The 22,478-nt window shown below is 41.6% G+C and overlaps 1 protein-coding gene across 3 annotated transcripts in view; it reads right to left on the bottom strand.

Moving 5' to 3' along the window:
* Window positions 1-6,811: 6,811 nt before the first annotated feature.
* The window catches only part of LOC147106110 (ELKS/Rab6-interacting/CAST family member 1-like), a 1,260,296-nt gene continuing 1,244,629 nt past the window's right edge, over window positions 6,812-22,478 (bottom strand). For all 3 annotated transcript variants that reach the window (XM_086008889.1, XM_086008886.1, XM_086008887.1), the window contains one exon: window positions 6,812-7,119. In XM_086008889.1, coding sequence (XP_085865015.1) covers window positions 6,982-7,119 — 138 coding nt within the window. In that variant the 3' untranslated portion in view covers window positions 6,812-6,981. The remainder of the gene's footprint in view (window positions 7,120-22,478) is intronic.

Genomic DNA, 22,478 nt, shown 5'->3' with positions numbered 1-22,478 from the left:
AACACCTCAATAACCGGAAATGTTGCCGAGTCCGAGTCTCCCGCGGTGGCCGAGTTAGTCAGTGGGGGTAGTTCTCCAAACTGCCACTACTCGGCTTCTTGGCGCTGTCGGAAGTATGAACACTTCAATAACAGGAGTTATCCAGAATTTTTAATCAACGGCACCATCCCGGTCCCGTCGGTGCCGGATACCAAAGAGTTTCCTGTACTACACTGGGTAGTGTGTTACCTAGTAGATTTGAGGAGCTGTGTATAGTTAGTCAAACAGCATATTATTTGGTTTGTTTCCCAGTAATCTAGTCGCTCCCAAAATTGATGTTTCTACAGCACCAGCTGAATGATACTATAACCATCACTAACGTTCTTTCTGCCATGTACACCACAATTACCATACTCAACACACAAACTTCAAAACTATTCAAAACAAAACTATCACCTATATATTATAATAAGAAACGTTGTTGGGCAATGAGTTTAGGCAGTAATTCAATCTACTGGCTCTGTTGACCTTCAGAAACCACTTGAGATTTGCTCTCACATTATCAGAGCTAACTCAATTGAATTACTGCTTTGTAACTCACAATCGGCCATTTACTTATCTACACTTAAGTTCCCTGCATTTCTCTATTATTTCAAATATAACTCCCTCTTGTCTATTATTACATGTGGTCTTTGATGAAAAATATTTCTGTCACCCACTTGCTAATAGAAGTCACATATTCCATCCTACATGACCAGCATAACCTTATACTCCAACAGAAAGCAGCGTCAGTCAGCTGTTCATTGATTAATGCCAAGTAATAGTGGTTTTAAATTAAGAGAGCTCAAATAGTTTACTGATCAGATTAGGACTCCCCCAAATAAAACCACCAGATAAGCACATTTTACTTAATACAATGAAAATGTTAGTGATTAAATGCTTTATGTAGCATAGTGCTGAGCCAGCCTACCAGGAAAGGTCCAAGTTCAATCCACCCCACCCCGTATGTTGAGTTAGCTGATCTCAACTGGTGTGGAATTAGGATCTCTATAAGTGGCCTGAATAAACTCAGGCTAGGAAGGGGAAAAAACAGCCAGGATTCCGGTTCCTGATCACTAATCAATGATTCTTCTGGAAATTACACACATGGACATTAGGTGATGAAGGGATTAGGGTCAGCTTTGATAGCTTCATGAACAAATTGATTGCTGACATTCACTGTCCAATTCACAAATGAAGAATGGCCACCTGGGTAAGGTACCAGAGGCTGTATGTCCCAGTGTATCTAAACCCCACCATGTCTCAGTGTATCTAAACCCCACCATGTCCCAGTGTATCTAAACCCCACCATGTCCCAGTGTATCTAAACCCCACCATGTCCCAGTGTATCTAAACCCCACCATGTCTCAGTGTATCTAAACCCCACCATGTCCCAGTGTATCTAAACCCCACCATGTCCCAGTGTATCTAAACCCCACCATGTCCCAGTGTATCTAAACCCCACCATGTCTCAGTGTATCTAAACCCCACCATGTCCCAGTGTATCTAAACCCCACCATGTCCCAGTGTATCTAAACCCCACCATGTCTCAGTGTATCTAAACCCCACCATGTCCCAGTGTATCTAAACCCCACCATGTCCCAGTGTATCTAAACCCCACCATGTCCCAGTGTATCTAAACCCCACCATGTCTCAGTGTATCTAAACCCCACCATGTCCCAGTGTATCTAAACCCCACCATGTCTCAGTGTATCTAAACCCCACCATGTCTCAGTGTATCTAAACTCCACCATGTCCCAGTGTATCTAAACCCCACCATGTCTCAGTGTATCTAAACCCCACCATGTCTCAGTGTATCTAAACCCCACCATGTCCCAGTGTATCTAAACCCCACCATGTCTCAGTGTATCTAAACCCCACCATGTCTCAGTGTATCTAAACCCCACCATGTCCCAGTGTATCTAAACCCCACCATGTCTCAGTGTATCTAAACCCCACCATGTCCCAGTGTATCTAAACCCCACCATGTCTCAGTGTATCTAAACTCCACCATGTCCCAGTGTATCTAAACCCCACCATGTCCCAGTGTATCTAAACCCCACCATGTCCCAGTGTATCTAAACCCCACCATGTCCCAGTGTATCTAAACCCCACCATGTCTCAGTGTATCTAAACTCCACCATGTCCCAGTGTATCTAAACCCCACCATGTCCCAGTGTATCTAAACCCCACCATGTCTCAGTGTATCTAAACCCCACCATGTCTCAGTGTATCTAAACTCCACCATGTCTCAGTGTATCTAAACCCCACCATGTCTCAGTGTATCTAAACCCCACCATGTCTCAGTGTATCTAAACCCCACCATGTCTCAGTGTATCTAAACTCCACCATGTCCCAGTGCATCACAGCCTTCATGAAGGAAGAGAGAAAATTGGGGACGGGGTAGACAATGCAAGTTCTGTAATGAAAAGTATGACATTTTGACATACTGATGAATATGGGGTTCTGAATATGAAGGTAAGGTGAGTGGAGCTACATCTCTGCTTGGATCTGCCTCAGTGTCTCCTCAACCTGTCACAGACATTACCTTAGGGTCTAGTCTTTTGCTTTTTTTCAAACAAGAGTCTACATTTCGCATTTTTAGATGTTCACATGCAACAAAAGCGTGGGTGTTTTTATTTTTAAAATGCAGTGTTAGACGTGATGGTGAATCAAAGATTTGTACTCTGATTAAATGTAGGTCTCCAGGAAAACCATAGGACAGTATTCACTATCTATAATTCTAAGTCATTTTGGTTGTGGAGAGCACTAGGTGTGGTCTAAATATACATTGCTTCCTTTTTCAGAAAATAATCTTCAGAAGTAATGCTGCAACACAGTGAGTGAAAATCATCACTTTTCCAATAAGGTGTTATTATCTTTCATGCGATTATAAAGTACAGGAATGACTATCAGCTTGACATGCTAACTCAACTATGGTATGTGTATATATATTTAAAACAAAATCTTTGATGCTTACATTTAAAGGAGTACATAGTTTGCCCTTGAATGCTGCAGCTGCTGATGGCAGACTGCTATCAGCAATTGTATTGCCACTAACTAACAAAACTCCCTCTGTGAAGGAGGTAAATTAGAGTAACAGGTAGACCAAGGATCTAAATACACACCTTCTGGCTGGGGGAGAGCGCAGCAGAGACATGCTGCTGGTTCAAAACAAAACACATTAGTCTCTTTCAGTCCATTCCCCACTCCCTAAATTACTACCGATAAAGAAAAAACATCCTACCACCATTCCCTACATTAAATTATTGTGGACAGAGCAGCATTTCTTTCAATTCCATCCCAGCATATTTAGTTTTGGAAACACATTTTTTTGACACCCGAGAAAGAACGTGAACTAGATGGAAACAAGATGAAACTAAATCCCACATTCTTGTTATAAATCAGATTTACTAAAAATTAGTGAAAAAATGGATTAAAAAAACTCCTAAATTACTCTCAGGAAATAAAGCAGTATTACAAAAAAAAAATCAATGTATGTCCAATATCTTATGGACTAGTTCATTTATTATGTATAATCTGGGAAGAAAATGTCTACCAGAGGGAATCTTACCCCACTGGTATGCTGAATAGTACATGTATTTGGAACTCGAGCTTGAAAGTAAGCTCCTGTGAGCAGCGTCACATTCTCTGCACTAGTGCAATGTCATTGTTATCTGTATTTTAGTTAGTTCGTTGCTTCTACAAAATCAGTCACCAACGATACATACGTAATATATACTAAGCTACCAATTCCCTTAACATTCTGTTTAAGATCTGGAAATTCATTCCATCTAATGTTACAACTCTATAAAACAGCAGTGTTCAGAGAAAGTTCTCACTCCCATTGCAGCCTGGTCTAGCATCAGAAGGTCACGAACTTTCTACAGGGAGTGAATAAAAGAAAATTGGAGATAAAGTCATTCCTCATGCATCTCCCATTGACCTAGTCAAAGCAGCACTGTAGAGAGGTCTGGAAGCTGGTTGCCTGTCCATGTTAGTAGCCACATTTGGTCTGTGGCCCTGAGAAGGAAGGGATCAAAACACAGAGCTTTCACCTCAAAATAATAACATTGTAGATTGTAAGTATAAGGTTGTAATCTAATCTCAGGGTTTAGATAATGAAGATGAAATGCCACAAGGTTTTCTCTCATGGTTTAAATTATAATTTTCCAACAATCAATATTTCTCTGTTCAGGATGTTCATGAGAGGTATTTTGAAGAGGTGCCAGACTTAATAAGAAACTCTTTTCTCAATTTATAGACCCTCGATATTATTCTGTGAGTCACAAGGGTTTAAAAAAGTCTACTTTTAGCAGTCAACCGTTAATGCAAGCCTTGCAGAGGGAAATTTGAGACATATTGTGAGGCATATTTGCATTTTATAGAGTATTAAGTTACAATTTATATCTATCAGTTAACATGAAGCAACAGAGGGAAAGTCCAGCAACTGTTTACACAGAGACTTCTTTTAGAGGTACCAAAGCAAATATGAGGACATACTTTAAGATTGTTATTGAAAAACATTCTTGACACAGAAATAATGAAGTGTGTTTCCACCTTAGTGTCCTCTTCAGTAGGTTGGGCTTTTTAACTCTCCACTTTCAGTTTTCCTCAGCTTTGAACTTAATTCCCTTTGTGCAAAGTGATTCAGTACCTATTTTAACAGTCTTCCACTGCACAAAACCATTCCTATTCACTTCTGACGAGTGACTTTGAAATCATTGTTAGGCGTGCTTTCAGTTTACTAGTTCAAAATGTAGCATTAATCATTCTTTCATACAGATTCTCTGGGGAGTTTAACATCGGTGGTTACTGATTCCAAATTGCTACATTTTGATATCAGTAAGCTGCAGCACATCTACAGAGAAACCGGGCTTCAAGGCTATTCATCGGTAATGAACATTATCTGAAGAGGAATGCCAGTGTACAGTGCACTGCTAAAATATGTTTTAAGCCCAATCAGAAGCTGAGAAAAATGTGAGGCATTGAATTTCCACAAACATTGCAGAATGAAAATGTCAAAACGTGATGTAGTTCTGTAAGATTCAGACCACTGTGCAAAGTAGCATAAATATTTGGATCAATGTGTACACAAAATTGATCAGTCGTATTACAGATCACCAAGGCTTTTAAAAATCAACCTTTTGTTTTCAGTATCACGGGTGGAATTGTCACAGTTGACATGTGTTTCAATGATTTCTGAAATTCCTTCAATTGTCAAATTCTTTCAGATATTTTTCCATGGCAGTTTCCCTCTGCTACTCATCCCTCTCAAAGGAATTCTATCAAAAAGTAGTGACAAATCTATCATTCTTTTGGTCACCATTGCACCATTTGTTCAACTTTGAAAGACCAAGAATATTCAAAGCTCTGACTGTTTTAATGCACTGCCTTTCAGACAAAATAGTACGATATGACCTTAGTACGATATGCAGAAACACTCTGTTGCACAACTAAAACCATGCAATTAAGTAGCATCAATTGTACTGGTAATTCACAACTGTAGTGTTGCATTGGAGACCAATGTTTTAAAAGTGTAATGACAGGGAGGGGGATGCTGTCCACAAATGCAATATATGGACTGACAAGTACAGATTTGGCAGTGCTGTGCTTTAAATATTTTTTGTTGTGTGTGGATCTATGTAGAGTTTATGTTACAAGTGTCTTTATCCTGTGCAGTGCAACCTCCATTGTCCACATTCTAATTAACTCTCTTTCCAATTACCTGTTAGAATTTTCACAGGTCAATTGCTTGCATGAGAAATCACTTTATACCACAGCCCATTAAAGCTAATCTCCTAATGAATGGCATAAATCACCCACAACAGCCCAAGAAACATGAAATTCAATTCATGTTAATTTCATTGTACTTGTCTTTATTCCCAAGCCTACTGCATTGCTGCACTATATGTGTAAAGCCAAAATTTGGAGGTTCTTGATTATCTACCAATTTCCATTGTCCACTATTATGGCAGACCAATGGAGGTTCCACTCTATTAAGAAAGCAAACTTGTAGTGTTTGTTTGAAAACTTACAGCCATGGATTTCTAAAGTTATGTACCATGTCTATTAGCAGTATCAACACCATCCAGAGTTCTAACAGGCCTGTGGTATAATCTTCACCTGTAAGACTGTGTTTGTGCATAGCACCAACCCTTTCGAACCCAGAAAATGTTTAAAAACACTATTTTAAATGTCTAGATCCTTTGAGGAATCTGGTAAAAAATAATATTGGACAACTGCCTTTACTGGGGAATTTAGGGCAGGCACAACAATTTAAAGGATGAAAAGGTCAGTTCCAATCCCAGTCCAGGGAACTGAGGACATGCGAATTGATTTGAAAGATGAAACCACAGGTCCATCCTTCAACTAAGCTGCAGTCCTCAATTCCCTGGTATATGACAAGATAAGTCTATTATTGTTGTTTAACCATAGTTTTCTTTTTTCGTTCCTTTGCAGCTTTTAAAGAAAATGGCTGCCCAAAGACTCAAACAGTCTTGGAGAGTTGGTCAACACTCCATCATCTGTCATGCAATGAGATCTGAAATGGAACCTGACCATTTTCAACAGAGGTTTAATATGCACTATTTAACCAATTTGAGTGCTATTGGGGACATTCCGGTTTGCGTGTGCCAGATAGAGAAATTTTCAGTATCAATAATATGAAGCTGAAGAGATTCCAAGAGAGTTAAGAAATTGCATATACTCACTACCTCTTTTGGATTTACAATTTTGGGGCTTCTGGTCATTTTAGGATCTATAGGGTTCAACAGAAACAGTTGAAACTTGGTGCATTACTTTTTTTTACCAAAATTTGCATAGAACTATTCACTGCAATGAGTGTGGTCAATGTCACGCGACCGCAGTAAATTTTAAAGAAAGAAAAAAAATACAAATTCTAAAAAACTGCAGCAACATTGCTCATTTCTTAGCTCAGCACTGATGTCCAGACACAGGGTCTCACGAGGATTCTTCTAAGGCATTGACTACCAGTTCAAGGATGTCAGGGCAGTGGTCTGCGATCTGCTGCAAGATGGTGTTGGCGTAGTCCTGAAGTTCTGAACTTTCTTTTTCACACTGTTCCAGCTCAGCATTCAGCTTTAAAACAAAAGCAGACAAAATACAACTTTGTAAGTACCTCAGCCCACCAAAGTTGGAGAGAGAAGAAACACCATGTTTAATTTACAGTGTGAACACTTCAGTTATCACTCCACTTATATTCTTCCCTGACAGAGAGGTACAGCTAGCTACATTTCTATGCTTGGCATTTACTTTAAACAAAAATTCAGGGGACTTATGGGCAAGATTATTTGCATAATTCAATGATGTACCCAATCTTCCATCCATCAATATCTCACTTATTCCTCTTGAAGATGCCATGGCCTCTTTCAGGGATGTGAAGGACACTAATAATTGTGACAATAGCATAAACGGTGTAAGCGGTTTTTCTCTCAGCAGTACATCTGCTAAGGCATGGGACATGGAGAGGGGGAGAACTGATCTTGCTATATTCCTTTCAATTTGCTATTGCTGAAGAGTTTAAGAAGCAGTCTTCATGGCGATTTTTTTGTGTATGAAGGCCTCACAGTTAAAATCTCGCCACAAAGAGCACCAATGAAAACATTCCAGCGGCTGATATCAAATCCACCATCTTGAATATACAGATTGGGTGCTTTATTTACAATTCCAAAATTCTGGATATAGACCCACAATAAATCTGCTCATTAATATAGATTGTTTTTTGTAAACTTGAATGTGTGCTATGCAAAAAAAAGTGACCACATGTTTTGACAAAATGAAACATTTGTACACTTGGGCATGTTGGGTGTTTCTGCTCAGCTTCAGTGACCTCAGTAATTATGTATCTGTTGAGTTCCTGGGCACTGGCCTCCTGGTATTATGCTTTCAGATACAACTCAAACTCTGATGGGCTCTTACCGAAAGAAACATAATCTGAAACAACCTCAGTTTGAAATGACTGAGTGATGTTATCATATGAACACTTAACGTGGCCATATCAAATTTCTCTCTCCGCTATTTTAACAGGGGCGTTAGCCTATTTAAAATATACGGGTTAATGCCTCCATTGAGAGGAACTTGATGTGAGTGCATTAAGCTTTTATTTGATAACAATGCACACAGTCATTTCCAGTCTTACGTATATAAATGTGTTCTGCGAGGCAACACACTCTACTCATTCCTCCTTTTGACAGTAAAAAAATAAATTATTTTTCCTCCAACTTTGACCCCAAGTCTCCAAAGACTAACATATGACTTCCAGTTTCCATTACTCAGGGATGCAAACATTTCACCTGCAGACTGAAAAGGCATTTGTAGAAAATGGACATACGTGACATATCTGAGGCCTGGAAATACTGCTCTGAGACCAACTCAAACTGTATACAATATTGTGCTTAATTGCAGCACAGATAAAAACCCCAAGACGACCAAACAAAATACTTAAAACAGATTTTTGAATTGCAATGAAGCATACTGTTCTTATTGTTCACAGGTGTCCCTGAGCCTGTCCAGTTGATACACATTTGGCTCAGCTTCAACTGGTAACAGTAATTTTTTTCACCCTCCCCCAATCTTGTGCTGTCAAAGAGTATATTATATTGAAAGATGACTGTCTCACCATTATAGTACAGAAGGGGGAAAAATTAAACAAATACGACCATCCAGTCAGGACTGTTGGGGTCATTACAGGAAACTTTGGTTTATCCGGAGGTTAACTGTCTGGAATGCTCGAGCCACCGGCAAAATTCAGGAGTCGGTTCAGTAAGTTTTTTTTCTTTGCGTTGCTTTTTTTTCACTAGTCAGGCTCTGCAAGGTATAGCTAAAGCTGTTGCTTAGCTACAGAGACGCTTGCAAGCTACGGCCGACTGTTTAGAAGCTGTAGCAACAGGGTTTGTTGCTAGATACGGAGCTCAAAAGCTTCCGTATGTTTTAACATTAGCACTGGTTTGTCCGGCAGTTTTGATGGGATGGCAACAGCTCGGTCCCGTCGGTGCCGGAGATCACAAAGTTTCCTGTACCTGCATATTTATCTCTCTATGGTGAAGTGAACTACCATCTTCTGCATTACCCAATGTTATGGCTGAATTTACAATTGCCATTTTTATAGCCCTTTGTATGGATATATATGAAAAATGTTTACCTAACTTAATATTTTGCTTCCCCACCCCAAACTTTGTTTTGGTGAGGGCAAGTTATTCTGTATTGGTCACGATTTGGATATCCCCATACATCGCCTGTTGCCAAGAAGGCAGGCAGCTGACGAACCTTCCACCAATACTGCCAACTGTTAGGAGGTGTGCAAGAGAAAGAGAACTTGTAATCAGCAGCAGGAGTGAATATCCTCCAATTTCCCCTGTTACCCCGCAGGAAGTGCCAGGCACAATGGCATAACAGATGGCAATTCTGCAGCATGGGGGAATGGGAAAGAGGCTCAAAGGCACAAATCCCTATTACACCACTCCATGGTTCCTGTGCTGCCACATCAAGTGCCTCTAAATCATTGCATCTGGAGTTTTTTTCCAAAATTTGAATTTCATTATTGCGTGTAGATATTATCTTCCTTTCTTCACCCCTCCCCACCCACCTCCCATGCATCTAACTCTTAACACCATTCACCAAGAGAGCAGATGGGTGATCTGCTCTTGGTCCTATGCCAATGCCGCTCTGGATCTGGCTGTCAAAGGCATGTGACAATGTGCTGGAGTAACTTGCATGTTCACATTCTAAAATCCAATAAAGGTCATTCAATATGGGCCAGTGTTCAAACCTTTGGCTAAATCACACACATTAAAATAAGAAACATAAAAACATTAGAAAGACCATCTTTGTTAAACAAACATACATAGTTGAAGACATTTAAGGGTTGAAATTTCATTGTATGCTGTTTTAAAATAATATGGGTTAACAATTTTCTAAATATAGGGTACACAGAAATTTAGCAAATGTGTTCACCAGTGCACTAAAAACAGCACATAGAACAATTTCAGAATTATTACCTTTAAGGGCATCATTCAGTGTTCATTATCAGCAGTTAATGGAATATTGGCTTGTTTTATTTTCAAAGAAATCAATTTTCCCTCATGTAAATCCCACATTTAGTGTGATCATACCTCCAGAAAGATTTGGGTAGCTTGATCAGTTATTGGGTAATTTACACTAAATACACTTTTTTTTAAACATGAAAAGTTAACTTCAGATCAGTGCTTCATGTCTTGCAGTAATACAGGATTCCTAAAATTTGCAGTTCAATTTTGCATGGTGAATATAAAAGTTAAATTATAATTTAAATGATTGGGCAGCAACACTATAAAAGTAACAGAACAGGCGTTGGGTAGAAAATGATCACAGTTCTTTGTGGAATCATGTGGCCAGTGTGACCAACAGTTGAGTTATGAGGGTGATGAAGCTAAACAGCTACTAATGCACTACAATAATCTGCTGCTAAGAATGACTATGTATTACAATTATACTTGTCTTGCTGTAGAGTATATTAATGGTGATTGCACGATCCAATGCTCCCAATGGGGAGTGTTCTTTCAGAGTTGCAGGACTGCAGTCTATGGGCTCGAATTTCCAAGCCCCATGGAGGCAGGAGTGGGGGAAAATTGCAGAATTGGGGACCACAAACACTTCCTGCCCCCAACCGGCCTCCATGCTCGTTTCCCAGGAGGCGGGTACCCGACCTGTGCTGGGAGCCGCCTCCCCGAGGCGGGAAGGGGATTGGTGCCAATTAACTGCCTGTTAACAGGCAGTTTTTGGCCTAATCCCTATTTTTAGCCCTGAAGTGTGGGCTGCCCGACAGTTCCAAACCACGCCAAGTTAGCGAGGTGGACCGTCGGGCTGAAAGGTTTGAGATGTCTGGTGTTCAGGTGAGTGATGGGTGCATGAGTGCAGAGGTAAGTGTGTTTGGTGTGTGTAAAGTGTTTAAATAAGTTTTACTTACCTTTACTTACTAATGCAGCCTTCCTTCCTTCAGATCTCAGGAGTCTCTCATCTCACCGGCACAGAAAGCAGAATGGCCGCGAGCTGTCAAAAGTTGCAGCATTCTGCTTTCTGTTCTGGAGAGATTTCTAACTGAGTCTGTGGAGAAGGACTCAAGTTAGAAGTCAGATCGTCAGTGTTTGACAGCTTCACAGAGCTGTCAAACGCTGATATTTCATCTGTCAAAAGCTCGTGACAGATGAAATGTCAATCCCTGACATCACCTGTAACCGGGTGTCCCTCAATTGGCCTGTTGAGCCCACTGGGCGGGCTCAACAAGGTCAATCAAAGGAAAATCGCGTGGGTTGGCCACAAATCGATGGAGGCGGGACTACAACCCAAAAAGTGGGAGTCCCGCCTCCATTGACAAAATCCAGCCCTATGACTTTCCAGCCAAAAATGGATGGAAAATTCTGGACTCTGCGTCAGTGATTTCCCAAGATGTGCTCCCTGTGAGCGCTGCTCCCCACTGGGAATGCCAGATCTTAGAATCACCTCTAATATCTCCTCTTCACTCCTATTATCTGCTCTGAAGTTAGAGAGGGTAGATTCTAGGATATTTTCAGTAAAACATGCGTCCCTTAGTACATTGGGAATCAAGTTTGAAATAAACTGGTTTTGTCGCAACAGATATATTTGATGAAATAAGAGCTAGCTACAGCCATCAGACGTCCGCTGTATAGTCGGAACATTTTCTTCTCTCTCAATCTTTGAAAGCTCTGGCGTGCTTTCTTCTGTGTTGTGCTACTGTGATGCACAAGTATGACCACAAACATTCATTAGGTTAATCCAAATACCTGCTGTGTTGTGTCCAGGATTACAGGGTGCTGGTTGGGGGACAGAGGGAGAGGAGGAGGAGGGGGCAGTTATTTGCAGCTGGCTCTCACTGACCTTCAGTGTCAAGTTAATGGAACTAAATTTACTGCAGAAATCACCAAACATATCCACCATTTATACCACCTCCTTGGCAAAGAGTCTAATTTACGACTTTAGAGAAGAATTTACAGCCTTATCTACAAGAAGCTACAATGAGAGAAGAAATTCACTCTTGGTGCTGATTACAAAGTCTCTTGCTCCATTACTACACCCCTATGCTTTCCTCCTCAATGGGTCTTTCCTCCTCAATCTGTGTTTTTCTTTTTGGTTGAGGATTGCTTTCCTTGAACATCATAAATAGGGATGAGTGAATAGCGTTGGGTCACTGGCTTCATTCAATGTGAACTGAGTCAAGCATATTTAATCTGAACCACTGGAATCGCTAGTCTCTTTTCCAAATCAAAGTCCTAACACTAAGTTTTAATTTTCCAGTAGGAGGGTCGAACAGAAAGAAAATTGAAGAGCCAAAAATTGCCAGCTCTTCTTGCATTTGTTTAGTACTGAAATAATAGGGAAGTATTGGGTGTATTTTTCTGTAATTGAGGACTTTCTCCAATCTTGAACTTTTACGTATGATGTATATTATCAAATGTATTTCCAGTGACAGAAACAGGTTTTGAATAATATTCTTGTGAAAGCATAATTATGGTAGTTTTTGTAAGTAAACTATATGGAACAATTGGAAAATTGTTTAAAATATAGTTTAAAAATTCATCTAATCCAGATCTGAATAGTTCACAACGTGGCAATAAGTTAGCACTTATTGAATCAAAGCGGTTTGTCCTTGTCCCAATTGAGCAAAGTGGCCTCAGTTTGGTTTGGCCTGACCAATTGTATTGCTTAAGCTTCGATTTGGTACAATTGATTTAACTGCCTTAACTCGAGAATGACAGCAGAATGCATTTCTGGTTTATACCTGCATTATCGTGGGATGAACAGGATCTGTCGCAGAACCTCTCATTACCTTAGCAGGCATGCCCTTGAACTTATCAAAATAGCAGGAAGTAAGTGCCTTTTCGACTGCATTTATACATGTTTTTATGAACAGTATTTTAAAGATATTTGTATGCTAAATTCTTCATAGTCACTGAGGTCAGGGATTGGAAATGGAATTGGATCCAACGATTGCATTAATCACTCCTAGGCAATTTTAAATTCAATGTGGATATCACCTAACATGACTGACAAAATGCCTAAATCCTACTTCATAAGGACACATTCCACATACCAACATTTAGGTGTTTATCCCTATATATTCAGTGCAACTGGCAGAAATGTAAATTATATTGAATTGTGGACATGGACTTACATATACCAGGAAGTGATTTGAGACTGTTGAAACTTATTTCACTTAGGATTCTTAACAGTTATCTGAGAAATAGGGGGAGAAATTCAGTAACGCCCCATTTGGGGCGCAATTATCGGCCAGGCGCAAAGATTAGCGCCTGGTGCTAATTATCGCCTCCGACTGCAAACTTGGCTTTTATCGCCCCTGGAGGTGATTGGAGCGCTAAATCAGGCGCTTCACAACTGTCTTAAGGTGCAAAGGCCGAGGAGCGCGGCGCTACCTCAGAGCGCTGGCGAAGCTCATGTGATGTCAGTCAGCAATGGAACTCAGACACACTGGAGCTGGCCAGTTCTTAAAGGGGAGGGTTGATCTTGCTCTCCATCCTGCTCATTGTAGCCTTGAATCTCGGCCTGGAGAGACCTGTACATCAAAACTGCTGGAAAGAACAATGGAGAGACCCAGGGAAAGAACTCAGAGTGCAGCCCCCACAGTCTCTTCTAAATCGATACAAGGAAGGGCAAATCAAAATGAACCTGCAACGTGCTGCTCAGTACCCAAAACTCCTTCACACAGCGTTGAATCTCTCCAGAAGTCTCTCTCTCAGAATGCGTGGTGCAAAAATGTCACCAAAAAAAAAGGCAGGAAGCGGTCGCCTTTAAATAGCGCTCCCCCAGTCCCTTCCTGACTGCAAAACGCTCCCCTCAACCTGTCGTTGCTAGTGGCAGGCAGTAAGGCAGGGGGCGCCACTCAATATCTGGTCCTGGGCGCTACCGGGGCATTGCACACTCAACTGATGTCACGATCTGCCGGCGCAGGAGATCGTGGCCAGTGTTTAGCGCCGCTGCAAAATGTCTAGTTAATTTCGTGAGCGGTGCAAACATCGCCGCGCATGGGCGCTAGTTGCTTTGCGCCCCATTAGCGCCCTTTAAAGGCGCTACCGGGAGGCACAAACCAACTGAATTTTTCCCCCATAGTGTGGTAGAGTTTCTGCTTTGGGTGCAATCGGGAAATTGCGCCCAAAATGCACTTGAAATTGCGCTGGTTAGGTTCCAGTACAAGTTTCCGATAAAATTCATTTGCAATAATTACAAATGTAAAATCTTCAACTAACCAGTGCAATCGGGCAGCGTAACAGAAGGTAATCGTTTCTTTTTTTTTCTCCTTCTGTTAAAAGTATTCCTTGATGTATTTGAGTGGTAAATGGTGCAGTTTTATTAATACAGCTGAAAATGGGTTTATCACCAAAAATAAGGGTGTCTAGTCCTCCACCTAAATCAATGAATATTACATATGAAAAGCTTGTAAAACGTACCTAATGCCTGTGCGCCTAAGAAAATAAGCGCAATTTGAAGAGCCTTCCTGAACCAGTGGAATCGGTGGAATCTTGAAATTACGACCTGAGGGGGAGCGGGGGCAGTTTTGTGGGTGGGGCCTGATCTGGCGAATTGAAACTTAAACCAGTGTAAAAGGTTGAGAAAAACACAAACTTAAGTGGTTTTGGGTGTAAGTGGTGCTGATGATGCCCAGCACTCATCCGCACCTCGCCGGTCTCAGTTAAATGAGGCTCAATGCCCAATAACACCTGTACATTGGGCCTATCTGTTCCAGCCCAGGAACTGTTCCCTGTGCCCAGTTTGCACCAGGAGATCAGTGCAAACCAATTTCTAGCCCAATCAATAATTGAATAATTGCTTTATTTTTTAATTTTATTTTCCCTGCCCTTGTACTTGCTTAAAACCTGTTACATCTGTAACATTTTCCAGTTCTGATGAAAGGTCATTGACCTGAAACGTTTACTCTGTTTCTCTCTCCACAGATGCTGCCTGACCCGCTGAGTATTTCCAGCATTTTCTGTTTTTATTTCAGATTTTCAGCATCCACAGTATTTTGCTTTTGTATTATTATTGAATATTTGCAGTTTGGATATTGGGCACACCAGTGAAAGCGAAGCATGTAAGCCAATTTGAAGATTTTAAATGTTCAGTCAAACGGGCCTGCGCAACCATCCCAGATGGAATGGCAAGGAGTTGCTCTGCAATTCTGCTCGCTTTGCACCATTAATGGCACCCACCCCTAGTATTCAAATGACTCCATCACCAAGATTTGGCACAAGGTCAGACAGGTGCCTGAAATCTCACTCTGCCGCACTTCCTGGAGTGTAATATCTAGGCTCTTGGTTCCAGGTCTCATCTGGAACCTGGATGCTCGATTGTGCATGGGAGTACAGGTAGACTATCCTTTATCCGAAAACCTCGGGACCAGCCGAGTTTCGGATAAAGGAGAATTTCGGATTTCGGAAGGTGGGTCGGCGGGGGTCCGCGGGGGGGTCGGCGGGGGGTCGTGCGCACGACTTACGCTGACGCTCAGCGGAAGTCAGTCGGGGTCGGCGGGGGTCGGGGCCGGCGGGGTCCGCGGGGGGGTCGGCGGTTGTCGGGGCCGGCGGTTGTCGGGGCCGGCGGGGTCCGCGGGGGGGTCGGCGGCTGGCGGGGTCGGCGGTTGTCGGGGCTGGCGGGGTCCGCGGGGGGGTCGGCGGTTGTCGGGGCTGGCGGGGTCGGCGGTTGTCGGGGTCCGCGGGGGGGCCGGCGGTTGTCGGGGCTGGCGGGGGGGTCGGCGGGGGGTCGTGCGCACGACTTACCCTTTATACGAACTTCCGCAACCGGAACCCTCTAAAAACCGAAGGTTTTTTCGTTCAGCTTAAGTCGTACGCACGACTTACGCTGAACGAAAAAACCTTCGGTTTTTAGAGGGTTTCGGTTTTCGGAAGTCCGGATAAAGGGTAGTCTACCTGTATTATGAATTCACTCAAACTTCCAAGTTTTCTCTCCCGATATGAAAATGCCTTGGTCTCTACTCGACATAAGAACATAAGAAGTAGGAGCAGGAGTAGGCCATACGGCCCCTCGGGCCTGTTCCGCCATTCAATAGGATCATGGCTGATCCGAACCTAGACTCACCTCCACTTCCCTGCCTGCTCCCCGTAACCCCTAATTCCCTTATCAGCTAGGAAACTGTCTATCTCCGTTTTAAATTTATTTAATGTCGCAGCTTCCACAGCTCTCTGAGGTAGCAAATTCCATAGATTTACTACCCTCTGAGGGAAGAAGTTTCTCCTCATCTCAGTTTTGAAACGGCAGCCCCTTATTCTAAGATTATGCCCCCTAGTTCTAGTCTCACCCATCAGTGGAAACATCCTCCCCGCATCCACCCGATCAAGCCCCCTCACAATCTTATATGTTTCGATAAGATCGCCTCTCATTCTTCTGAATTCCAATGAAGAGGCCCAACCTACTCAACCTTTCCTCATAAGTCAACCCCCTCATCTCCGGAATCAACCGAGTGAACTTTCTCTGAACTGCCTCGAGAGCAAGTATATATTTTCTTAAATATGGAAACCAAAACTTACGCAGTATTCCAGGTGTGGCCTCACCAGTACCCTGTGTAACTGAAGCAAGACTTCCCTGCTTTTATACTCCTTCCCTTTTGCAATAAAAGCCAAGATTCCATTGGCCTTCCTGATCACCTGCTGTACCTGCATACTAACCTTCTGTGTTTCATGCACCAGGACCCCCAGATCCCTTTGTACTGTAGCACTTTGCAGTTTCTTTCCATTTAGATAATAACTTGCTCTTTGATTTTTTTCTGCCAAAGTGCATAACCTCACACTTTCCAACATTATATTCCATCTGCCAACTTTCTGCCCACTCACTTAGCCTGTCTATGTCCTTTTGCAGGTTTTTTATGTCCTCCTCACTCACTGCTTTCCCTCCCATCTTTGTATCGTTGGCACACTTGGATATGTTGCACTCGGTCCCTTCCTCCAAATCGTTAATATAGATTGTAAAGAGTTGGGGTCCCAGCACTGACCCCTGCGGAACACCACTAGTCACAGATTGCCAACCCGAGAATGAACCATTTATCCCAACTCTCTGTTTTCTGTTAGATAGCCAATCTTCCACCCATGCCAGTATATTACCCCCAATCCCGTGATTTTTTATCTTGTGCAGTAATCTTTTGTGTGGCACCTTGTCAAATGCCTTTTGGAAGTCCAAATACACCACATCCACTGGTTCCCCTTTATCCACCCTGTTTGTTACGTCCTCAAAGAATTCAAGCAAATTTGTCAAACATGGCTTCCCCTTCATAAAACCATGCTGACTCTGTCCGATTAAATTATGCTTATCCAAATGTCCTGTTACTGCTTCCTTAGTAATGGACTCCAACATTTTACCAACCACAGATGTTAGGTTAACTGGTCTATAGTTTCCAGCCTTTTGTCTACTTCCCTTTTTAAATAAGGGCATTACATTAGCAGTTTTCCAATCTGCTGGGACCTTACCTGAATCCAGGGAGTTCTGGAAAATTACCACTAATGCATCCGCAATCCCCCCCACCACTTCTCTCAAGACCCTAGGATGTAAGCCATCAGGTCCTGGGGATTTATCCGCCTTTAGTCCCATTATCTTACCGAGTATCACCTCCTTAGTGATTTTAATTGTTTAGCTCCTCCCCCCCTATAGTCCCCTGTTTGTCCAGTGTTGGGATATTTTTAATGTCCTCTACTGTAAAGACTGATACAAAATATTTGTTCAGCGTTTTTGCCATCTCCATGTTTCCCACCACTAATTTCCTGGTCTCGTCCTCTAAGGGACCAACATTCACTTTAGCCACCCTTTTTCTTTTTATATAACTGTAGAAACTCTTGCTATCTGTTTTTATATTTTTTGCTAGTTTACTTTCATAATCTATCTTCCCTTTCTTAATTAATCTTTTAGTTATTCTTTGCTGGCTTTTAAATGCTTCCCAATCTTCTATCCTCCCACTAGATTTGGCTACTTTATATGCCCTTGTTTTCAGTCGGATACTATCCTTTATTACTTTACTTAGCCACGGATGGCTGTCTTTTCTTTTACGCCCCTTTTTCCTCATTGGAATATATTTTTCTTGAAAGTTGTGAAATATCTCCTTGAATGTACACCACTGCTCATGTACCGTCTTACACTTTAATCTATTTTCCCAGTCCACTTTAGTCAACTCTGCTCTCATACCTTCATAGTCTCCTTTATTTAAGCTTAGTACGCTGGTTTGAGATCCAACTCTCTCACCCTCCAACTGAATTTGGAATTCAACCATGTTATGGTCACTCATTCCAAGGGGATCCTTTACTAGGACATTTTTTATTAATCCTGTCTCATTACACAGGACCAGATCTAAGATTGCCTGCCCCCTGATTGGTTCAGTAACATGCTGCTCAAGGAACCTGTCCCTAATGCACTCTATGAACTCTTCCTCAAGGCTGCCCTGCCCAATTTGATTTGTCCAGTCAATATGAAAGTTAAAATCCCCCATGATTATAGCTGTTCCCTTATTACAAGCCCCAACTATTTCCTGATTTATACTCTGACCAACAGAGTTGCAACTGTTAGGAGGCCTATAGACTATGCCCACTAGTGACCTTTTCCCCTTATTATTCCTTATCTCCACCCAAACCGTTTCACTATCCTGATCCTTTGACCAAATATGATTTCTCACTATTGCAGAGATTCCATCCTTTATTAACATAGCCACCCCACCTCCCTTTCCTTTCTGTCTGTCCTTCCTAATTGTCAAATACCCCTGGATGTTTAGTTCCCAGTCATGGTCACCTTGCAGCCATGTTTCTGTAATGGCCGCCAGATCATACCCATGTGTAGTTATTCGTACTGTCAACTCGTCTATTTTGTTACGAATGCTACGTGCATTCAGATAAAGAACTTTTAAATATGTTTTGTGACAATTTATTCCTGCTTTTACCCTTTACTACTTTACCTTTATCTTTATACATTCTGTCCCTTCCTGACACGCTCTAGTTTTTAATTCCCCCACTGCTACCTTGCTCTATTGCCTTCTCCGCTGACATTTTTATTTTTTGCTCTCTTGAAACCTCCCCCCCACTAATTAATTTAAAGCCCTCTCTGCATCTCCCCTGATCGCTCAGCTCAGATTGGAAGTCGATGATGTGTGAGAATCACAGGTGTAAGCTTGCATCCTACCAGGCTGTAGCTTAGTGTGTTGAGCTGGAAAAATAATAGTCTTTTTAGTCATTTTTGGTGGGAGCAGGGTGAATTTGTGCTCATCATAGAAAAGGGAATGGAGTATATGCCGCTGTTTATTCAGAATGAGCATCAAGTACTCCCAGATCAGGTGCAACACTGGTTGTTATAAATCTCATCATTCATCAAGAAACTACTCGTGAAATAACGCTGGACGGCCAGCTGGTGGTGCCGTCGAAGGAGTATAAATACTTGGGCGTGGGCCCAGCATACCAGGGACATTTTGTAAGACAAGGAACTAGTGAAATACAACTAGACCTCCATGTTCTGAAACAAGTTGATTAAAGCCTTGCTTTATGCTCAAACCAAGTGCGTAGTGAGTTTTATTACGTCACTGGTTACATTCAGGACAAAGCTACCTATAGTTTATCTGATGTATCCCAACAATCTTCATTACTCCCTACCTCAGAACATAACCTCTTACTATGACATTTTCTTTTTATCCACATCAGCCATCCTTATGGCTTCTCTTAGTGAGACTGTCAACTTCACGTCCAGATGTGGCGAATTATAGGCAATTTTGTGCTTTGCATTTGTTGTATCCATTAGGAACTTAGCTGACATGATAAGGCTCAAACCTTCAAACCCAGTGTGTAAGTCACTCTTTCCTGCCAATTTTGACAGAACCTCTAAACTTAATTTACAAGCAACCTATGTACCAATAACTTGAATGAAGAATTCAAGGTTATAGGTCAAAGCAAATTTCTAAGACAGCTCTTGTAACAGGATTGAAATGCTAAATCAATTTGTGTTCTAGCTTATATATGTAAACCTGATAATGGTGCACAATAGTTAGAGGTCTGTCATTATGTGATCTGTCAACTGTGCTAAGATCACTCAAGATGCAACTAAATGCTGTTAAAGACCCTTTCATTGGCAATGAATAAACACACACAGGCTGTGAAGAATCACTTATTCTCTCTATTTAGTACCTCTCTTAATTAAATTAATTACAGTAATCCAGTTTTGGATTTTGCTCCCACAGATTAAAATACCACGATCTCCTCGACTGCATTACTGTCTTGTGACAATAATGATTAACAAATAATTATTTGCACTATAAGTACACAAACTATGAAACAGTTTTATATACATGTAATAAATAAACTTTCAGTGATATGCCTCTGGAATTTAATTTGAACAAATATTTATGCTCATTTCTAGTCTTTGCAGCTGTTGAAGGACTTTCAGGAAAAAAAACCAAAATGCACGCAAGACAGAAGATATCAGACATATATTGTGGGAAGGTACATGTTTGGGGGAACTTTAATTAAACAGTGTGGCTTAGCACACTCAAGGCCAGTAATATCCCCACTGTGTCTCACTCCTCCAGAGCTTGATCTGCGCCAACAATAACTAAGCAATGACTCCACCCACAGTCTCCAAAAAACTTCCAAATTCTGTCCAATTTAGATTGGAGCACTTTTCAGCTACATCTGAATCCTGATAAATGCATACCTAGTTTGCCAAGAAATGTTATGCTTGGATCAGTATTTTGTAATACTGCATATGAAAAATGAACAACTTGGAATATTGGTACCTCATCTTACTTAATCAGTAATGCTGCAACTGATTCTCAAGTTAAACCAAAAAAAGTTTTCTTCCATTTAAAAAAAAAGTTTAAAAAATCTTTCAGAAGGAAAGGCAAGTGTGTGAAGTGATCGACATGCTGTGCTGACAGTGTTCAATTAGGCTGAGCAATCAAAACACACATAATTGGGGCAGCCGTTTCTGCTCAGGGCAAGACTATACTTTAAGTGTAATGCCTGGATCAGGAATTCTATAGAATGGGAGTGAACAGGAAGTGATTTTATACATTGGAATGCTATCCTTGGATCAGCCACGCATTTATCGAGAGTCAACTGTGGTGAAGGCAGGATAACTGATGGCATTTCTGAGTGCCAGTCTTGTCGGTGTTTTATGTATAGATCATGATTTGTTCTTTTGATTGCAGCAACAGAAATAATTACAATAATAAATCCTGCATTATTTCATTGGTGAGTTACACTCAGTAATGGGCTGGGGAGGGGGTTGGGTTGGGGGGGGGGATAGGTGTCTGGTAGAAGAGAGGAGAGGGGATAATTTAACCCTATGAAAAATTTCTGTATCAAAATATAATCCAAGGCTGACTCAGAGGTATGAAGCCACATTTACCAGGAAGGTCCCAGACTTATTCCGTAATCTGTGTCGATCACTTTTCACACAATTGCATTGGCTTCTGAAACTGAAAGTATTTTTTTGTAACTTATTAATTCACATAGTGGTAGGGAAGTGACAATTAACTAATAAAGGGAAAAGAAATCAGACATGGTTCCCACTCAGGAACACCTGAAGTGCACAAGTGTAGACAGATGCCGCTGAAGAAGCCACAGAACATCCCAAACCCGCGACCTCTACCACCTAGAAGGACAAGGGCAGCAGGCGCATGGGAACACCACCATCTCCAAGTTACCCTCTAAGTCACACACCATCCTGACTTGGAAATATATCGCTGATCCTTCATCGTCGCTGGGTCAAAATCCTGGAACTCCCTTGCTAACAGCACTGTGGGAGTACCTTCACCACACAGACTGCAGCAGTTCAAGAAGGTGGCTCATGGGCAATACATGCTGGCCTTGCCAGTGACACCCACATCCCGTGAATGAATTTTAAAAAACATTGAGTAAGGACAGGATTAGGCTTGGCTGCAATACCCTCCACAGTCAGATAGCCTGCCAAGTTCCCTCACTGCCAAGACTTACATATTCACAGTGATCATTAAAGTGAGTTATTAGACAGTGAGAGCAATGGCTGCTTATGGAACTGTATCCCAGTGAGGAAGTGAATGCTTTCAGGAGAGCAGAGGAATAGTGAAAATTGGTGAAGAAAAATCAGACAGAAAAAAAATTCAGATAGTTTTTAAAAATGTATTACATGAATACTAGGAAATAAGAAATATCAAATGTATTGAGAAGTGGAGTGATACAATGACAGTCTGTCTCTTTGATTCCCCACGGAGTTAGTACCCATTCTCAAGTACCAACGCAGTAATGCGACAAAAGGCCAGCCACTTCTCCCAGAGGGGAGGAGTAACCCTTCAACTGCTGTCGTGATTCCTTGTGTATATGGATTTGCAAAAGATGGTTTAAAAGTTCCCGCATAGGAAGCTTGTTGATAAAATTAAGATACACTGTATTAAAGTGAGTGTGCCAGCATGGATATGA

This window comes from Somniosus microcephalus, chromosome 16 (genome assembly GCF_052327205.1).
Source record: "Somniosus microcephalus isolate GS21.2 chromosome 16, FLI_Smic_1.0, whole genome shotgun sequence".
Classification (NCBI taxonomy): Eukaryota; Metazoa; Chordata; class Chondrichthyes; order Squaliformes; family Somniosidae; genus Somniosus; species Somniosus microcephalus.
The sequence above is the reverse complement of the archived record's forward strand: the minus strand, read 5'-3'. Positions and strand labels throughout refer to the sequence as shown.